The sequence below is a fragment of the Verticillium nonalfalfae genome (genome assembly GCF_003724135.2).
Source record: "Verticillium nonalfalfae strain VnAa140/NRRL 66861 chromosome Unknown scaffold_105, whole genome shotgun sequence".
NCBI classification, from domain to species: Eukaryota; Fungi; Ascomycota; class Sordariomycetes; order Glomerellales; family Plectosphaerellaceae; genus Verticillium; species Verticillium nonalfalfae.
Window position 1 is genome coordinate 11,763 of NW_021167330.1, and position 17,948 is coordinate 29,710.

At 56.2% G+C, this 17,948-nt stretch overlaps 7 protein-coding genes across 7 annotated transcripts; 4 read left to right on the forward strand and 3 right to left on the reverse strand.

The window, feature by feature from the left end:
• Positions 1-495: 495 nt before the first annotated feature.
• RPP0 (ribosomal protein P0 (A0) (L10E)) lies at positions 496-1,581 on the reverse strand (the record flags this gene model as incomplete). Its single annotated transcript, XM_028634725.1, has 3 exons — positions 496-502; positions 561-1,400; positions 1,487-1,581. 3 exons carry the CDS (start codon positions 1,579-1,581, stop codon positions 496-498), a joined length of 942 nt encoding a protein of 313 aa, XP_028492574.1.
• Positions 1,582-1,970: 389 nt separating this feature from the next.
• Positions 1,971-3,786, forward strand: WDR4 (WD repeat-containing protein 4; the record flags this gene model as incomplete). The annotated part of the gene is made up of 3 exons (XM_028634726.1): positions 1,971-2,560; positions 2,617-3,336; positions 3,402-3,786. The coding sequence occupies 3 exons, from the start codon at positions 1,971-1,973 to the stop codon at positions 3,784-3,786; spliced, it is 1,695 nt and encodes a 564-aa protein (XP_028492575.1).
• A 735-nt stretch (positions 3,787-4,521) lies between these two features.
• YDJ1 (Type I HSP40 co-chaperone) lies at positions 4,522-5,973 on the reverse strand (the record flags this gene model as incomplete). Its single annotated transcript, XM_028634727.1, has 4 exons — positions 4,522-4,850; positions 4,910-5,731; positions 5,793-5,862; positions 5,938-5,973. 4 exons carry the CDS (start codon positions 5,971-5,973, stop codon positions 4,522-4,524), a joined length of 1,257 nt encoding a protein of 418 aa, XP_028492576.1.
• Positions 5,974-7,629: 1,656 nt separating this feature from the next.
• On the forward strand, positions 7,630-10,692 carry D7B24_000472 (uncharacterized protein; the record flags this gene model as incomplete). The annotated part of the gene is made up of 9 exons (XM_028634728.1): positions 7,630-7,731; positions 7,815-7,936; positions 7,989-8,887; positions 9,347-9,465; positions 9,528-9,597; positions 9,664-9,687; positions 9,786-10,324; positions 10,416-10,603; positions 10,662-10,692. 9 exons carry the CDS (start codon positions 7,630-7,632, stop codon positions 10,690-10,692), a joined length of 2,094 nt encoding a protein of 697 aa, XP_028492577.1.
• Positions 10,693-11,207: 515 nt separating this feature from the next.
• Positions 11,208-11,905, forward strand: D7B24_000473 (uncharacterized protein; the record flags this gene model as incomplete). Its single annotated transcript, XM_028634729.1, has 3 exons — positions 11,208-11,560; positions 11,647-11,728; positions 11,828-11,905. 3 exons carry the CDS (start codon positions 11,208-11,210, stop codon positions 11,903-11,905), a joined length of 513 nt encoding a protein of 170 aa, XP_028492578.1.
• Positions 11,906-12,829: 924 nt separating this feature from the next.
• TIF1 (translation initiation factor eIF4A) lies at positions 12,830-14,386 on the reverse strand (the record flags this gene model as incomplete). Its single annotated transcript, XM_028634730.1, has 5 exons — positions 12,830-13,483; positions 13,543-13,901; positions 13,966-14,020; positions 14,102-14,190; positions 14,350-14,386. The coding sequence occupies 5 exons, from the start codon at positions 14,384-14,386 to the stop codon at positions 12,830-12,832; spliced, it is 1,194 nt and encodes a 397-aa protein (XP_028492579.1).
• Positions 14,387-16,017: 1,631 nt separating this feature from the next.
• D7B24_000475 (uncharacterized protein) lies at positions 16,018-16,809 on the forward strand (the record flags this gene model as incomplete). The annotated part of the gene is made up of 1 exon (XM_028634731.1): positions 16,018-16,809. One exon carries the CDS (start codon positions 16,018-16,020, stop codon positions 16,807-16,809), a length of 792 nt encoding a protein of 263 aa, XP_028492580.1.
• Positions 16,810-17,948: the final 1,139 nt, after the last annotated feature.

Sequence of the window (17,948 nt, forward strand, 5' to 3'; positions counted from 1 at the left end):
CGGAGCGCAGGGCGTTGGCACGAAAAGCATAGGATAAGAGGTCATTCAGTGGATATTCTAGCCTGCATCTTGAATAATTGTTAGCCTCGTTGATACCAATAAAAAGCATTCAGAATAATAAAAGGCAGAAAGAGGCCATCCCTCATACAATGTTGTTGTTGTTGGGATAAGAGTCATCAAGTAGATCAGGGTTAAAAAGCTCTGTATCTGTGTATAATCTTCGGGAGGCGGCGCTGTTGAAGCGGTGGTGTTGCGAGAGAACAATGAAAGAGAGCGAACTGACCTTTTGCTAACAGACAAATGTACCGCGTTGGCAAACGCACATACATAGTCACCAAAATCTTCGTGGAGCTTCGCGTTTCTCACATCATCAAATGCGGTAGGCTTAATTGAGCGCGCAGCCTCTCTATGAAGTCGTGTCCGAGGTCCACATAACGTCGTAAGCCTGACCGTCGCCCGGGTATAGCCGCACCAACATCAATCATGTCGTCACATTTAGTCGCTGCGAGACAGGTTAGCATGATCACATCGTCGTGCGCGTTGGGACGGGGGTTGCATACAAGAGACCACCGAAGCCACCGTCATCCTCGTCGGACTCCTCCTCCTCCTTCTCCTCGGCCTTCTCCTCGGCCTTGGTCTCGGCGGCGCCGGAGCCGGCAGCGGGGGCAGCGGCGGCGTACGCGTCGGGGTTGGCGATGCGGTCCTTGAGGGACTCGATCTCGGGCCAAGAGATCTCGGTCTCGATGGCGACGGCGAGGACCTTCTTGTAGGAGTTGACAAGAGAGTGGATGACCGAGGGCAGGGTGGGGAAGTTGATGGCCAGGGAGATGGCGGCAATGGCGGTGATGGCACCGGCGAAGGTCTTGAGGAGCTGCTCCTCACCGATGTCAAGGACGTCGGCGGGGAAGGTCTGTCCCTGGTCGTAGACCTGGGCAATGCCGAGACCGTAGGTGAAGGGAGAGATGTTGAGCAGGTTGAGAAGCGAGGCCTCGGAGGCACCGACCTTGCTGTTGGCCTCGACGAGCTTCAGGTCCGTGGTGATTTCAATGGTACCACGGGCAATCTTGGTGGGGACACCAAGAGCCTGGAAGAAGGAGGTCTTGCCGGGCTCCATACCGGTGTTGCCGGCGGGAATCCAGACGTCGGAGGGGGCGACGGCACCGGCACGAGCAGGGGCAGCGACCTTGTTGGCGAGGACCTTGTCACGGATGTCCTTGAGGTCACCGTTGGTGAAGACGAAACCAACGTTGCCCTTGACGTGGGGCAGAAGGCGCTCGTACTCGGGGGAGTCGGCAATGAAGGTCTTCAGGGCGCGACGGACCATGGTGTTCTTGCCCATGAGGACAACGGCATCGCCACGGAGCGAGTGACGCACCTGGTGCATCTGCTGGGAGGAGACACTGGAGAGTGGTTAGCTACGCGTTTCGATGGAAGCAATCGAGACAGCATCGCAGGAAGAAAGAAAAAAGACGTGGCTGGAACGTACTTGTCGACGGTGACGATGAAGATGGAGTTGTACTCCTCGAGCAAGCCCTTCAGCTTGTCGAAGTAGCCGGCCTTGTTAGCAGATTTGCCCCCCATATCTTCTTTTGTTTTGAAGGCAGGATGTTTCAGGGCAAATGGTATGTGATGTGAGTTGGGGGGGGTATCCGGCGATGATGGATAGTACAGAGTTGACGGAGCAAAAGAAGCTCTGGAAGTTTTCTCGCCCAACTGGATTTGCGACATGGTCGAAGTGTGGTCAGCCCGCTTAGGGCAAGCGAGGACTAGTCAGCTTTGGGCAAAGCGTGTGGAAATCTTGGCGTTGACAGGGGGTGGACCCACCACAGGTACAAGCCCGAAGTATCTTTTTTCTTAGTGGGGTGGCTCTCATGTTCATCCCACCCGATCAAAGTTGAGTGAGATCTTCAGTGACGCTCTCAGATATCTTTGGCATTTCTTTGGTGGTCACTTCTCCCGGCGCCCAGAAGATGAAGCTCCCTTACAGTTTTCTCCAACCCTCGGGCAACGTTCTTTTTGCTGCGCGCGGCGGCAAGATTCATTCGTTCAACCTCAAGGACAACACTTACCTCGCAACATGGCAACATCCTGATGTTGAGAAAAGCGCTGGAGCAGACGCCTCCAAGTCTGGTCCCGACACGCAAGAAGGCAATGATCCGGCATCAGCTCTCGAGGCCACAGGTGATACGTCAACATTAAAGGATACGGCTGAGGCTGAGGTGCAGGATGGACCGCCGGCCAAGAGGCAGAGGCTTCAGGAGGTGCAGGATGCACAACCAGGCAAGGACGAAGGGGCCATGGATGTCGACGAGCCGTCGGCCGAGGACCAGAAGAAAGGCAGTGGCTTCAAGAATCGGAAGCAGAAGCAAAAGGAGAGGCAAGATCGCCAGGGAGGACCCAATGTCAGGGGCACCTACGGAAGGACCGTTGAGCAGCCACTCATTTCTCACCTGCTGGTGACCAGCAGTGGCAGTCACCTTGTTGCTGTATCTGGACACGACAAGACAATATGGACGTTCGAACATGACGGCCGTGGCGTCCTCACTCTGTTCTCACAACGGTTGGCTTGCCCCCCTTTCTCGCAAGTCATGATATCCAGCACTGACCCCGCGACAGGCCTATGCCCAAGCGCCCCTGCACGGCGCTCATCAGCCCGGACTACAAGCTCATTCTCAGCGCTGACAAGTTTGGCGACGTTTACACGCTTCCTCTGCTCGGTGTGCCGTCCGCTGCGACTGAAGAGCCCCAACCCGCATCCACAACCCCAGTCCCAGAGTCCTCGAAAGAATGGAAACCCCAAGGCACCAACCTGACCGTCCACTCCCGTCGCAACCTTGAAGCCCTGCAGCAGCAGCAGAGCCATGCAGCCAAGGCGCACGCGCTGAACGAGGCTCACCAAGCCGAGAAGGTCAAGTTTGAGCATAGCCTCATCATCGGACACGTCTCGCTCTTGACGGCCATGATCCTGGCGCAGAAGGGCGAGCGAAGGTACATCGTCACCGCAGACCGCGACGAACATATCCGCTTGTCCAGGTACGTGCCACAGGCGCACGTCATTGAGGGATACTGTCTCGGCCACACGCACTTTGTCAGCGCCTTGACGATACCGCCAACCCGCCCGGACGTGCTCATCTCAGGGGGTGGTGACAATGAACTCTGTGCTTGGGACTGGGAGGCCTCTGAGCTCCTGGCCAAGATCGACCTGCTGCCGTACGTCGCGCAGGCCGTGGCAGGTGAAGCGCCGACCAAGCTGGCCGTCTCACAGCTGACCTCTGTTCCTGTGACCCTTGCCGGAGAGAACACTCCTTCGTCTTTGATCTTCATCACGTGTGAAGGGTACGTCGTCCAAAGCTCTTCTGCCTCTGATTCACAAGCGCAACACGCTAACCGAGGCATGGCAGAGTTCCCGCGATCATCATCTTCCAGACGGACTCCGAGTCCATCTTCAAGTACCACAGTCTCATCCCCACAAACGGCAACCCGCTTCACATCGCTCACATCTCTGGGCACGATGGCGTGCCAGCCCGCGTCATCGTCGCCCTGGATCCCGGCGAGTCCACGGAGCCCGTTGAGACGCTCTCTCTCTCACTGGCAGGCGGCTCAGTCACCGCCGAGTCCTTCAAGCTGCAGGACGACGAGGTGACTGCTGCCGAGGCCGAAGTATCCCAGGCCGAGGTGCGAAAGCTTCTCTACAGCGTGGAAGACTTGCGCAAGCACGACTTTGACGGTGATGAAGCTGCTGAAGAAGGGAAGAACGGACAGGAGGACAAGGGCACGGGGTCATAGCTCAGATAGCAAGCTGACTTGATTTCCAGCAAACCTGCCTGCCCTTGGTCAATTCACGTGACGACTGTTTGCGGCAGGATGTTCCTGCTGAAGGACCGCCCTTAGCTCATATGACAGCACGAGTGAGGGGTTTGAGTCGGGGGTCGCATCGGCGCCCTTGAGTGATGCCGAGCTGCGCTAATAGGTCGATCCAGGAACGCGACGACTCGCGTGAGCCATCCAGGTGTCACCAAACAAAAGTACTAAGATTCACGAAATCTGTGGGAGGTATCATTTTCTTCCTGGAGAGAATTCACTGTTCATTTCGTATCATCTATGCCTCTAAACGCCGCTCCCGAACCATGTGTCGACTGATGTCGAGCGAAAACAGCCGAATCATTAAGACATCGGGCGTTATGCGCGCCCGGCGACACAAGACGGGACAACACCGCAAGCCTCTCGCGGATTGCTGCCCCGTCTCCTAAGTATACGCGCGAAAGCGCACAAGAAATTTCAGGGCCTTCCAAGCCGCATCGGTATCGCCTGGGCACGTCCTGAACCCTGTTCATGCAATGCAATCGTCGCAGCTTCTCTACCCCGTTCCCCAACGCTCCGCGATCAAGGTATCATGCAACATCGCCCGCAGCGTGCAGGTCGTCTCGCAGACAAGCTGCGCTCACTGTCGTGTGTCCTCGCGAGCCGAAGACGTCCCCCCTCTCTCTCTTGTAAAAAAATCGCCTGGGAAAACGACACAGTTTACTGAGAAGCGCACTGGACGCGCTCACCGTGGGGGTGGCCGTCCTCGTCATCCTCCTCCATGGAACCGCCGCCAGCGCCGCCGCCAAAGACGCGAGCCTGGGATTGCGTCTCAATGTCCTCAAGATCTGCGGGCTCGGTCATGCCATCGGGAGGCGGGACAGTCTGGAGGCTGGGTGCGGGAAGCAGCTTGCGAAGGGCCTCGAATGAAGCCTCATCCTGCATCCAGTTCTTCTCGGGGAACTTGACGCTGAACTGGATGTACATGTTGCCGTGGTCGTGGTGCCTCTCAGAGGGCATACCCTGGCCGCGGACCATCTTGACAGCATCTGTAATCACACCCAGTCAGCGAAAAGCTCTTGCGGAAAGATCTAGAGGGGAAACATACCAGGGCAAATAGCCTCGCCAGGCAGAATGTCGATGCTCAGCCACCTGTCGTCGAGGTGCTCGACGAAGATGGTGCCACCAGCCAGAGCTGTCACAAGCTCGATCTCAGCCTTATACAGTAGATCGTCCTCCTTGCGAGTGAAGCGCGCGTGGGGCTTCTGCTCGATCTCGAAGACGACATCGCCAGCCTGAATGCCAGGCGCCTGGTCACCCTCGCCACGGAACTCAACCTTCTTGCCGCTCCTAACACCGCGATCGACGTGAACGTGGAGAACCTTGCGGTCGACGACAGTCTTCTTACCGCTGCAGTGCTTGCAACGGTCCTTCGCGTTGATGGTCTCTCCCTCGCCACTGCAGTCGGGGCAGACAGTCTGGAATCGCTGGATCATGGGACCCATCTGGCGCATCATGGTCTTCATACCGTGGCCGTCACAGCCGGCGCAACGCTTGACGGCGCCCTCCTTGCCGCCGCGGCCTTCGCACTTGGGGCAGATGATGGAGCGCTGGAGGGCGAGCTTGGAGATCTTGCCGCGGTAGATGTCCTCGAGCGAGACCTTGTGAGTGTGGTGGATGGTGCGGGCCTTAGGAGGGCCACGGTTCTGCATGCCACCGCCAAACATGCCGCCGAGGCCACCGCCACCGCCGCCGAAGAACTGAGCGAACAGGTCCTCAGCGGCCATGCCGCCGCCGCCGGCACCTCCCTCGAGACCGGCCTCGCCGTACTGGTCGTAGATGCTGCGCTTCTGGGAGTCGGAGAGAATTTCGTAGGCGTGTGAGATTTCCTTGAACTTGTCCTCGGCAGCAGGGTTGTGTGCGTTCTTATCTGAAGGTGACATCTGTTAGTTGCGGCCTGACGTGATGGCAAGGCGATGGGAGGCACATACCAGGGTGATACTTCAAGGCGCCCGTCTTGTAAGCCTTCTTGAGCTCTTGCTCAGTGGCGGTAGGCGCAACCTATACTTATGTAAGTCCTTTTTTTTCTTTTTCTTCTTTTCGATGCCGTGTTGTAAACGATAGAGGAACACATACGCCGAGAACATCGTAGTACTTGGTTTCTTTAACCATCTTGTCGCGGGGCTAAAGGGTGCTTATCGGAGAGGGTTGGCGGGGAATCCGGAGATTGACTGGGGCAGTCGGAGGGGTGGGATGGAGGGGTCTACAGCAGGGAAATTCCCGTTAGTCGCAAGTCTTGAGAAGTCGTGAAGAGTCGCTGGCAGCGCCAGTTGATGGGGTTTAAGAATGTCGTAGAGTCGAGGCGACAGTCATGAAGCCGGCTATGGTTTGATCTCGGGCGAAGGTATTGTTCGGCTAGGCTGGGGAGGGAAGTGACAGGGGCACAGGTGCGGAGAGTACTGACTGTAAAGAACCGGCTGTAAACTGCGCGATGGATCGAGGGCTTGTTCTGCGAATTTCGTCTGTCGAGTTGGATGGGGTTGCAGGCGCGCAGGAGGGAGGAGTGGGATATGATGTCTTATGATCGCAAGTGCATCAAAAGATTTCTGACGACTCAAGAAAGAAGACTCTGGAAAAGCACGAGGCGGAATACGTAAACGCCTAGACTCTGGGTTTTCAAAATAAAGGGAGTTTGCGGGTCTCTCACTCGCTGCCTTGCTGGAAAGCGGGAAGCTTGGGCTGGTCATGGAAGAGTGTGGAAGACTTTCGATCGGACGCGCCACTGTGGCGGTGCCTTTCACGTCTGTGCACCCTTCCATCCGATCATGCCTGCCTCTTGCCTCTCTCCGTCTGATTACGTGAGGCTTTGCCCAACAAGGCTCTGCAGTTCCCCTCAGGATATTTGTGGCATAGGAACATAGGAAGATTCATGATTCTCTCCTTGCAATCAGAACGGTCGCAACGATTCTGATCCAGGAGCTAGATCATTTTCGGCATCGTCCTATTCGGAACGTCGGATTGATCCCACGCAAGCCCCTCACAATAAAAGCTCCTTCCTTCAATCAGCACCCGCCAATATCTTCCGGCGCGGCACCTAGCTGATCTCTCGATCTGGTCGTAACGTAGGCTTCGTCGAGGGGCAGCCGTTGCTACTACTTATACCTAGCTAAGTCGACGAGGCGAAAGAGGCGAAGGTCCCTCCGGATGGTATCCAAGCTCGTACTGGCAAAATCCCGTCACCTGCGCGGCCGCCAGGTATAGTCACGGCGTTTCCGATGAACATGACAGGTAGGCCCCGTCAAGGTCTCCAAATAGAACGAAGCCAAGCCAAGACTACAATGACATTCTGCCATGCAAATTTGCCTGCCACTTTCTCCCCTTTTCCGCTGAATAATTTGCTGTGCAACAATTTGCTGTGCAAGTGCTGTGCAATAATTTGCTGTGCGACCAATTGTAGTGCAAAGAGAGTTACAAGGGTACCGGCATCGCCATAGTCGCCAAAAGGCGGAGGCTGGTCTTGTTTGCCCGTGTCTTGGGCATGAAGACTATATTGTCGAAAGCTCGTATTCGTGCCAAGTCCGGCCCAGATCGCCAATACCGAAGCTATAGACCCCTGACCTAGGGAGACGACCCCACTCAGCCCACTGACTTGGGAGTCAGGAGCCTGGAATAGATATCATCACGATGCTTGGAATACGAAATGATCCACCAGGGTCAAAACTTGAATGTGCTCATAAAATCTATGGAAGTCCCCCCATGGCTCTGACAACAACTCGTTCATCTCCTTCTTGACGCCGGACTCATATCATCACAACCACCTTCTGAAAAATGGCACCTCCGTCTATGCTCCTGGCAGTGGCCGCCGCCGCGATCCCTCAGCTGACTTCCGCCGTCTCTGTGGACTTGCCAATCACTTACTACAACAGCTATGTAAGTCCCCCCATTCAAGCCTGCCAAACAAGGCCAATGCGAGTAGTCTGGCTCTGGGAACACTCTGCTAATCCAGACCCCAGTCCAGCGTCGACGTCGAGATCGGAAAGCCCTCCAAGACGTACCGTCTTCACCCCGACACTGGCAGCTCCACCACATGGGTTGTCGACAAGGGCTGCGCTGAATGGTGCCACAACAACACACCGTAGGTGGTGCTCGTTCCGAAGGTGGACGCACGAGACACTAACAACGGCCAGGTATCAACGTGTTGGATACAATGTGACGGCGTCCTGCACAGGCTACCCCCTAAACAGGACCGCCGACATCGGCTACTTGGGCGGCTACGTTGCCGGTGATGTCGTGAATGACAAGTTTATGGTCAACAACCACACCTGGCGCCAGCCCTTCCTCAGCATCTACTATTCCGACTGGAACAACATGCCTACCGACGGCTTCATGGGCCTTGCTTTTGACAGTATTATTGTGGGAGACGCCAACAACGTGCTGACCATGCTGATGCCCGACCTCGATGAGCCCCGATTTGGCATTTACCTTGGCGATAATGACGCCGCCGATAAGCCTGGCCTGCTGACGATCGGCTCCTCCAAGGAGTCTGAGTACTCGAAGGCGGAGCTCACGAAGATTCCGATCGTCAAGGGCCCGGATGGACGCTACGATGTCTGGCGGTCCACTATCAAGGGCGTCTCGTTCAAGGGCCTCGACTCGGTCAATGGTGGCGTCAGCACGACGGACCTTGGCCTCACCAACGTCGTCTTCGACACGGGCGCTGGTAAGTCCTCGCTGCCCACCGACAAGGTCCTCGCCGTGTATGAGACCATGGGCCTCAACTACACGGATCTCCTCGACGGCAAGCGTGTGCTCAAGTGCTCCGAGTTCAACTCGTCGTGGTCCATCTCATTCGAGTTCAGCCCACCCGGCGTCTCGGAGCCCATTGTGCTAACGGCCTCGGGCGAGGACCTCCGCAAGCCCGGCTTCCCGGCGGCGCCTGACGCATGCTGGCCGCCTTTCGAGGACAGCGGCGCCGAGGGCTTCACGCTCATCGGCACGCCGTTCCTGAGGAACTTCTACACAGTTTGGGACTTTGGCGCCAAGGATGAGACGGACTTTGAGCCGACTTTGGGATTCGCCCACCTACGTCAGTAAGAGATGAATAGTGTTTGAACATACAGGCGGCCCGCCTCCTCTACATGATGAATAGTAATTGAAGCGTTCATTTTCTTCCGTTCTCAAATGCAGTCCCAAGACCCACGCCGCTGCAGATGTGTGCCGCGTGCGCCGACTGGAAGACTCTTTAACTTCAGCACTTGTTGTGACTACGTATCAGTTAGCACGGCGCTGCGGGCGCTGGCGCGCGTGGCGGCCGAGCTTATCTATTATCAATGTCAATCATGCAGCGTGGGCGGGGTGTTTGCGGCAGCCCCGCGCCCTCGGAGAAGCACCATTCCTCGACAGACTGCTGAGAGCGGCCTGGCCAGTCAGGTGGCGGGTAATAAGCAGGCTTCGAGCCCGTTCGACTATCAGGCCATCGAGGGGGGTTTAGCATGTTTGGCATATCGTTCTTTTCTTCTCCTTCTTTGTGACTGTGAATTGGAAGTTGAAGAGAATTCAGTCAAGTTCGAGGTCACAAACACATCAGCAAACAGACGCGGTGCAGAGCTCATCGCCATGGACACGACGAGTGACTTTAGCCCGTACCGCGCGGACGGCAAGCTTGTGAGTGACGTCGTGAATGCCACGGAGTCCGGCAGGGGCCACTCACTGACAGAAGGATCCAGTACGGCTTTGTCTGCGTCGTGACGGGTGCTTCACAGCCGGTGGGACAGGCCATCATCGAGGAGTTGGCGAGTACGTGTGCTACATCTAAGATCCTGTCCTCACAGTGCTGACCTGGCGACTGACCATGCTTCACAGCTCACGGAGCCGCCTCAATTTACGGTACGCAACTATTCCTGGGCCTGATGGCGTTGCTTCTCCCTCGGAAAACAAAGAGGCAGCGATTTTGTATGTGTGTGACTGACGAAGAAGTACGGCAGCCTGTGACCATTCGGCCAGCGACGAGAGCTACGCACCCTTGCTCAGCAAGCTGACGCAGCACGCGCCCAACACCAAGATCATCCCGTACCCGTTCCACATTGCCAAGGAAGAGGACACGCTGACGCTCATCGACGAAATCCTCGCGGCGTTCGGCCGGCTCGACGTGTGGGTGTCGTCCTCGGGCCTGCTAGGCCCGGCCGCCATCCCGGAGACGACGCCGCAGGACCTGCAGCGGTGCTTCGAGGCACACTCCATGGCACCCTTTTACGCACTCAAGTACGCGCCGCCGGCCATGGGCAAGCTGACGGAGAAGCAGGCGTACCCGAACGCGGCACCCAAGACGCATTCGTACGGCAGCGTCATCGTCGTGGGCAGCGTCGCGGGGACGTATGGCGGGTGCTGGGGCCCGGCGTACACCATGGCGTCGCACGCGGCGCTGGGCGTCGTGAGGGCCGGCGTCGCTGTGCTCAAGGGCACGGGCGTCAGGGTGAACTGCATTTCGCCGGGTCAAATTGACGTCGGGGTCAACCTGCACGGGGTGAGTCCTGCGTTTATTCCTTTTTTTTTTCGTCTCGTTGGTGTCCCAAGCGAGGGAGCATTCTGCTAATGGTTCATACGCACACATAAAGACCGACGTCAAGGGGATGAATGCGCAGTTCCCTCCGGCGAGCTTGCAGACCAAGGAAGCGTCGGAGGCGACCGTCGGCTTGGAGCGGGCGGGGAACCCCGAGGAGGTCGCGAGAGTCGCGGGCTTCCTGGCCTCGGGCTTCTCGTCGTACGTTAATGGTGCCAACCTCATCGTTGACGGCGGTGCATCGTGAGTGGCATCTATAACTGGCATGGAGAGTTTGATGAGAACTGACTTTTCCATGTAGTGTCATGAACCCTCTGACGATTCCCATTTGAGGCCCTGGGTAGGTGTTGGAGGATGACAACCTTCGCATCTCTGGCAAAGACGGATGGTGGGAGTTTGCATCGAGCTAGGCAACATGTTTCTTGCCGTTTCTTCGGGTGCCTATGCGTACGGTCGATCGCGGAAGCACGGTGACAGCTAGCCATAAAAAAGAGGTACTCTTCCTGATGACAACGATGCCGGTTGCGCGAATCCGTGATGATATTTGAAGAAATTGGGTTGATGGGGCTGCAAGACTTGGCGCAAACAGCGAGGTACAGAAGGGGAAGGCAGCGGCGTTTCGGTGGAGTCCGGGCCACTCCTATCAGCTGTGCCCTCTAACTCCAAGGCTCTATCTAAGCCCTCTGGGCCCTTGCGCTCGTTCGTCCCAGCGCCCGTACGCCCAGTGTGTTTTTTGTCACAAGACTTGATATCTCAAGCCTCCCGTCCGCCTCTCCCTCTCCTCCCTCTTTCACTCCCACTTTATATTCGCATCTTCAACCAAGGAAAGGAGAAGAAAAGAAGAAAGATGCCTAGCTACAAGACGTACTCTATTCAAGACGAGTCCCACCTCGCCGAGGTCGCCTCCAAGTACGGCCTCACCGAGGACCAGGTGCAGACGCTGCACGATAGGTCCGTCGCTGCTAAGAGCACGGCGTACTGCCCCTACAGCAAGTTCCGCGTCGGCGCCACCATCCTCTCCAACGCCGGCCAGTTCACAGACGGCGCCAATGTTGAGAACGCTTCCTACGGCGTCGGCACCTGCGCCGAGAGGGTCGCCTTTGCCAAGGCCGTCCAGGAGGGCATCCGCGGCTTCAGCGCCGTCGGCGTCGCTGCTGACATTGAGCCCACCGTCAGCCCCTGTGGTGCGTGCCGACAGTTGTGAGTCGCTCCTCTGTATTGGCTCCCGTTGCTCGATTTGCGTGGCATTGTTATTGGTTGTGGTCTCATGGAACTGACAAGGGCAGCATCCGTGAATTCTGCACAGTCGAGACGCCAATCTTTATGTTCAACGTCAAGGGCGACTATGTTGTCTTGACACTGGAGGAGGTGAGTTGCCCCCCCCCCCCTTTTCCAGTGACCTGTGGTGCTGTTATTAGGTGTTAGGTGTTAGGTGTGCATCAAGCATTGGGCTGACGAAACACCAAGTTATTGCCTATTTCATTCGGACCTGATGTGCTCCCCCCTCCGGAAGTCTTGGAGGCGAATTTGGCACAGCTTAAGTGAGCATCATATTTCACTGGATATAGTGGTCGTTTATCTAGTGAGCGCAGGCTCATTTAAGCCATCAATATAGTTAGAAAAAAAAAAAAGAGGAATCAAAACATTACTTTCCATAGCCAAATCCGTAACCACTGTGTGCCAATGAACACAACAGCGGAAGGTTCTATATCGTGTCATACGCTCGGCGCGTGTTGGGACACGACGGCTGGCGAATTAGGTATTACCTACAGGTGCCCTGCCATTTGGACACATGCCTGTTCAGGGCTTGTTCAGTGGGGGGTGCCTCGACGCCGCGGGGTAATGGCGGGGTACGTTAGGGCGCTGTACATCGAACAATATTTCCATCTGCCCCTCACTGCTTCCAACCCTCTCTTTGGCCCACAACCTACCTGCCTAGGTACCAAGTACGCTTCGCATGCCCGTACAAGCTGCCATCCGACTATACACACTAGTCACGCCGTGCCTGGTGCACGACACATCATATCATCACTATCGTGTAGCATTGGTAATTAGGAAACTGATTCATGATTTGCCCCCCCTAACTACAGACCGAGAGACCGAAAGAGAAATCGAGACGTGAACCTGCCCCATTATTCTCCGATGGCTCCCGTCCGCACCTTCAGAAGCATTAAGGTGCCGGAGAGACCCATGAGCCTTCTTCGCCCGCAATGAAGCCACTTTTTGTGATCGCCACTGATGAGCCAGGGCGCAGCTGGCCGCGCGGCAACCGGCCAGCCGCGCCCCAGGCGACGTCTCTAAGCAGCGTCGACCGATCTATCGACAAACAACAACGACTGGACAGGACCTTCTTCGACGGTCCTGGGAAGCACGCCACCCAAATGCAAGGTCCGTCCGTGATAGGGTGGATCTCCGAGTGTGCCCTAGTCCCAAGACCCAAAACGCGTGGTGTATGTGTGTGTGTGACGCTTAGATGAGGTCGGCGACGTTCATGGGCATCTCCTCAATCTGGGTGCTGTAGAACTGCTCAATCTCACGCATCATGCGAACATCCTCGGCGGTAACAAAGTTGATCGCAACGCCCTTACGGCCGAAACGGCCACCACGACCGATACGGTGGATGTAGTTCTCGCGGTTGGCGGGAAGGTCGTAGTTGATGACCAGCGAGACCTGCTGGACGTCGATGCCACGAGCCAGAAGATCGGTGGCGATCAGGACACGGGAAGAACCGGAACGGAACTCCTTCATAATCAGGTCACGCTGACCCTGGTCCATGTCACCGTGCATGGCGGAGACGGTGAAGTCACGGGCAGTGAGCTTGTCGGTGAGCCAGTCGACCTTGCGGCGGGTGTTGCAGAAGATGACGGCCTGAGTGATGGTGACAGTCTCGTACAGATCGGAGAGGGTGTCGAGCTTCCACTCCTCCTTCTCGACGGCAATGTAGAACTGCTTGATACCCTCAAGGGTAAGCTCGTCCTTCTTGACGAGAATACGGATGGGGTCGCGCATGAACTTGGTGGTGACCTCGAGGACGTCCTGGGGCATGGTGGCGGAGAGAAGGACGACCTGGGTGCTCTGGGGAAGGAGCTGGAAGATGTCGTAGATTTGCTCGGTGAAACCGCGCTGGCAAGACGTGTTAGACGACATAAGGGAATTCAGAGAGGGAAAAGGGTGGAACGTACCGAAAGCATCTCGTCGGCCTCGTCGAGAACGAACATCTTCATGCTGTCGGTCTTGAGGAAACGACGCTGGATCATGTCGTGGACACGGCCGGGGGTACCGACGACGACCTGAGGGCCGTCCTGGAGGGCCTTCATGTCGTCGCGGACAGAGGTGCCGCCGATGCAGGCGTGGCACTCAATGTTCATGAAGTCACCGATGGCGATGACGACCTTCTGGATCTGCTGGGCCAGCTCACGGGTGGGAGCAAGGATAAGGGCCTGGCACTGCTTGACGGCGGGGTCGATCTTCTGCAGGACAGAGATGGAGAAGGTGGCGGTCTTGCCAGTACCGGACTGGGCCTGGGCAATGACATCGTTACCTGCGCATTGTGTGAGTGGGAGGTGAAGGGGGGAGTAGGGATTCAAGTCGGTGGCTTTACATACCCTTGACAACGGGCATGATGGCACGGGCCTGGATGGCGGAGGGACGCTCGAAACCCTGGACACCGCCTATCAGTATGCGACATATTGTGGGAGGATGGAATTTCGCCGACGAAGCGACGGGGTGAAGAAAACTTACGTAGGCGTAGACACCACGGAGAAGCTCAGACTTCAGCTCCATGTCGTCGAACGACTCGCAAACCTCGGTCCAGTTGGACTCGATGGTCGCTGTAGTAAGGCTGGTCAGCAACGGGTCGCTGAGGGGTAGCAGCAGGTGGGTGGGCGGTGCGTCGCCTTGCGTCGCGGTCCCATGCGACGAGCGCGATGCGATGCGACACAGTCCAGCGTAGCTGCAAGGGCGGAAAAGAGGTTGTCGCGATCACTCACCCTCGTTGATCTCCTCCAGTCCCTGAGAGTCAGCCATGATTGCGGTTTGGTGTTGCGATTGTTGGTCGGCGGGCAAATGCGGCTTGTCGTAATCACACGGGAGACTCGTAGAGTATACCGTGGAAAATCGTCAAAGAGAGTCTAGATATTTAATCTGAGACTCGTCTAAGTGCTCTTGATAGAAATCAAAGAGCAGGGGGGAATGTCAAGTTGTTGGTGTTGAGGTGGATAAGTGATCTGGGTGGTCGTGGTGTGGCGGCACGGGAGAAAGAGAAGAGTCGTTAATTTTTTTTTCTTGCCAGTCACGTGGTTGGCCAGCGATAGGAGAAAGAGGAGGGGCAGGGGCGATCCCACGGTTTTAAGCGATGTTGAGCCGTGCCACGCCTGTCTTCCGACGCAGCACTGACCTCACAGCCTGCCCCTGCCCCCACCTCACTTGACTGTCATCAGCCCATTCAACACAGCGGCGACATCCTAGTTCAGCCAGCAGATGCCTGTCAGTGGAGGGGAGTCCCAAAGATGGATTTTTCCCTACTATTTTGGCCTCGGTCAACATTCTCTTGAGACTTCGAACACTTGACCGTGAGGCGAAACTCTGACCAGCGAGTCATCCTGGGGTCACATGGTGGTCAAGCCCTGATCCTTTCTTTTTTTTTTTCCCTCCCTCCTTTGTACAGTGTCTTAGCTTTCTGCCGAGTCCCCCACGTCTACCTCCAGACCAGGGCCCCAACCAGGCTGCCCCTCCACCACACGCACTGATCGCTTTATACACATGACGGCCAACGACATCTCTCGGCCGAACGGCCTTGCGGCTAATAATGGCACGTCTCACGTCAGTGAGGCCAAACGTGAGCATGCGCACACAGAAGATGCTATGACACCGACGACGCATGAGTCAATCTCAAGCCTTCCCACCCACCCTTTAGGAGTGAAGCCTCTCGGCAACCAATTTCTCCATGAAGGTCCGAAGGCACGCCCTTCTGCCGGCGCTTTTCGGTCATTCTCCGACGAGACACTCATGTTGTTTCTGGAATATCTTGACCAGCATTCACTGAGGCGGTTAGGCTATACATGCCGATTCCTTTACGCCTTTTGTTCGTCTGCTGAGTTGTGGAAGCCCCTTTTCCTTGAGTGAGTCTTCTTCCTCTTCCAACACAAGGCTGCCGGTGCCCGGGATGAGGCCAAACACGGCACTCAGTCATCCTGTATGACTGAGTCACAGTCGCGGTGTTGTGTGGCCGGGGACCTACAGGATTGCAAAGACTAAAACTAACTGTTCCCAGGCACCATACGACAGGTCGGTTTGGCGGGAAATGGCAGGGCTCTTGGAGGGCAACACTGCTCGGGCTGGCAGTTGACCAGGAATCCAAGATTGACTGCAGCAATATTTTCTCGGATGTCCTTCACAGGCCATTTGTCTGCAGCCATCTGGACTTGTCCAGGTTTGCCACCAAGATCCCCCGTGGTAACCAAATCATCAAGCTTGGCAATTTGTCATATGATGAGTTCGCAGCCTCATGGACTGAAAAGCCCTTTGTGTTGACGAAATGCATTCAGGATTGGCCGGTCTTCCAGACCTGGACCATTGAGACGATTTTGAAGCAATACGGTGACGTGGAGTTTCGTGCCGAGGCTGTAGACTGGCCTTTCTCGACATATCACGACTACATGCAAAACACAACTGACGAAAGCCCTCTCTATCTTTTCGACAAGAAGTTCGCTGAGAAGATGCACATCAAAGTGGGTCGTGAAGAGGGCGCAGCGTATTGGAAGCCAGAGTGCTTCGGTCCAGATCTCTTTGAGCTTCTTGGAGACGAGCGGCCAGCGCACCGATGGCTGATCATTGGCCCCGAGCGCAGCGGCTCAACCTTCCACAAAGACCCCAACGCAACGAGCGCCTGGAACGCAGTTCTGCAGGGCTCCAAATACTGGATCATGTTCCCGCCCTCCGTGTCGGTGCCCGGCGTGTTCGTTTCCAGGGACGCGAGCGAGGTGACGAGCCCCATCAGCATAGCCGAGTGGCTGGAGACGTTCCATGACGAGGCACGGCAGCTGCCTGAGTGTATCGAGGGCGTCTGCCATGCGGGGGAGATCCTGCACGTCCCCAGCGGATGGTGGCATCTCGTGGTCAACCTGGAGAGCGGTATTGCGCTGACTCAGAACTTTGTACCCAAGTCGCCTTCGCTCCACCACCTCTCCGAAGCGTTATCGTTTCTCCGAGACAAGGCTGACCAGGTGACTGGTTTCGAGCGCGATGTGAAGGACCCCTACGGGCTGTTTGTGGAGCGGCTGCAGGCAACATACCCCGAGGCACTCGAGGAGGCGTTGCGCATCTTGGACAGTAAGGCGGTGCATAAAAAACGGAAATGGGAGGAGGCAGTCGGTGCAGGGCCGGCGGAAGCTGAGGGTGGAGGGTTCAGCTTCGGGTTCGGCGGCGATGACGATGACGAGATACCCTGAATGGATGCATTTTCGGCGGCCGCTTTTGGTCGTTCATGGCGCATCTAGACATGCGATTGTCGTATGAGGTTTTGGTCACTAGCCAACGGCCATCGAGACACATTGTGGGCGTACTCTGAACGACCAGGCGATTTGGTTTTGGCAGAGATTAGACAAAAAGACAGCCTAAACTGAGCTTTGGGACACAGATGGCTTGGCATGAAGCATTAGGAAGCTTCTCTCATCAACATGACAAGGCTGTCGGCATTCGCAACTACCATACTCTATGCTGATGTTGGGATACAGAGTCATGATCATACTTCTCCGAGACCATGTCTGTGGTTTGCTGGATATGATCATACCTACGCTTTTCTTACTGAGACGATGAGCACACTGCAGGCATGGAGTCGGACATCTGAGAGTCCGCACGATGCTTTTCACTAACATCCCCGACGGAGGCCTACTTCTGGGCAACGCCACCAGCGAGGTCAGTGTGTCAAGACTTGACCTCACATCAACACACCGCTCCGGGAGACTTCTCAAATGTAAACCCAACCGAGTCGAGCGTCATCAGCCTCGCAGTATACAAAGACCTTGTGGCTTGACACTGGTCATAGACTTTCACCGTCGGCTCGAATGCATGATGGTCTAGATAGCAAGGCAGATATGCAGGTGTACCTCTCTGTGCAAGGCCTGTCTGCTGGAGTGTATGACACAATGTGCGCGAATCGCAGGTAGTCAATGTCTCGCAGGCTGGGCATTGTTTTGACCACGAGGGAAGCCCAGAGCTCTGAGCCTTGTAGTCTCTGCCCACGATGGATTGCTATCTCTGTATTGCAAAACGAAGACGAGGACAGGATGGAGAGGCAAGGCCAACAAGATGTGAGAAGATATGGCAGCAAGTTATTCGCTGGAGATATTATTGGGGGACCACCGAGGTGGCGGGCCGGCCGGTGCAGGAGATCGCTGTTGCTCTGTGGTCGAGCAACAACGAGAGCGAGCGGACAGAGAGCGTCAAGAGGATTGTATCATTTGTGGGTGAACATGGCTCAGCTTGCAAGCATTTCTACAGACAAATCGTTTCCGATAGCCTAAAATAAAATGTTAAAATAAAACAAAATGCACCTCTACTGGCCTCGTGCGTGAGCATCGGACTGCAG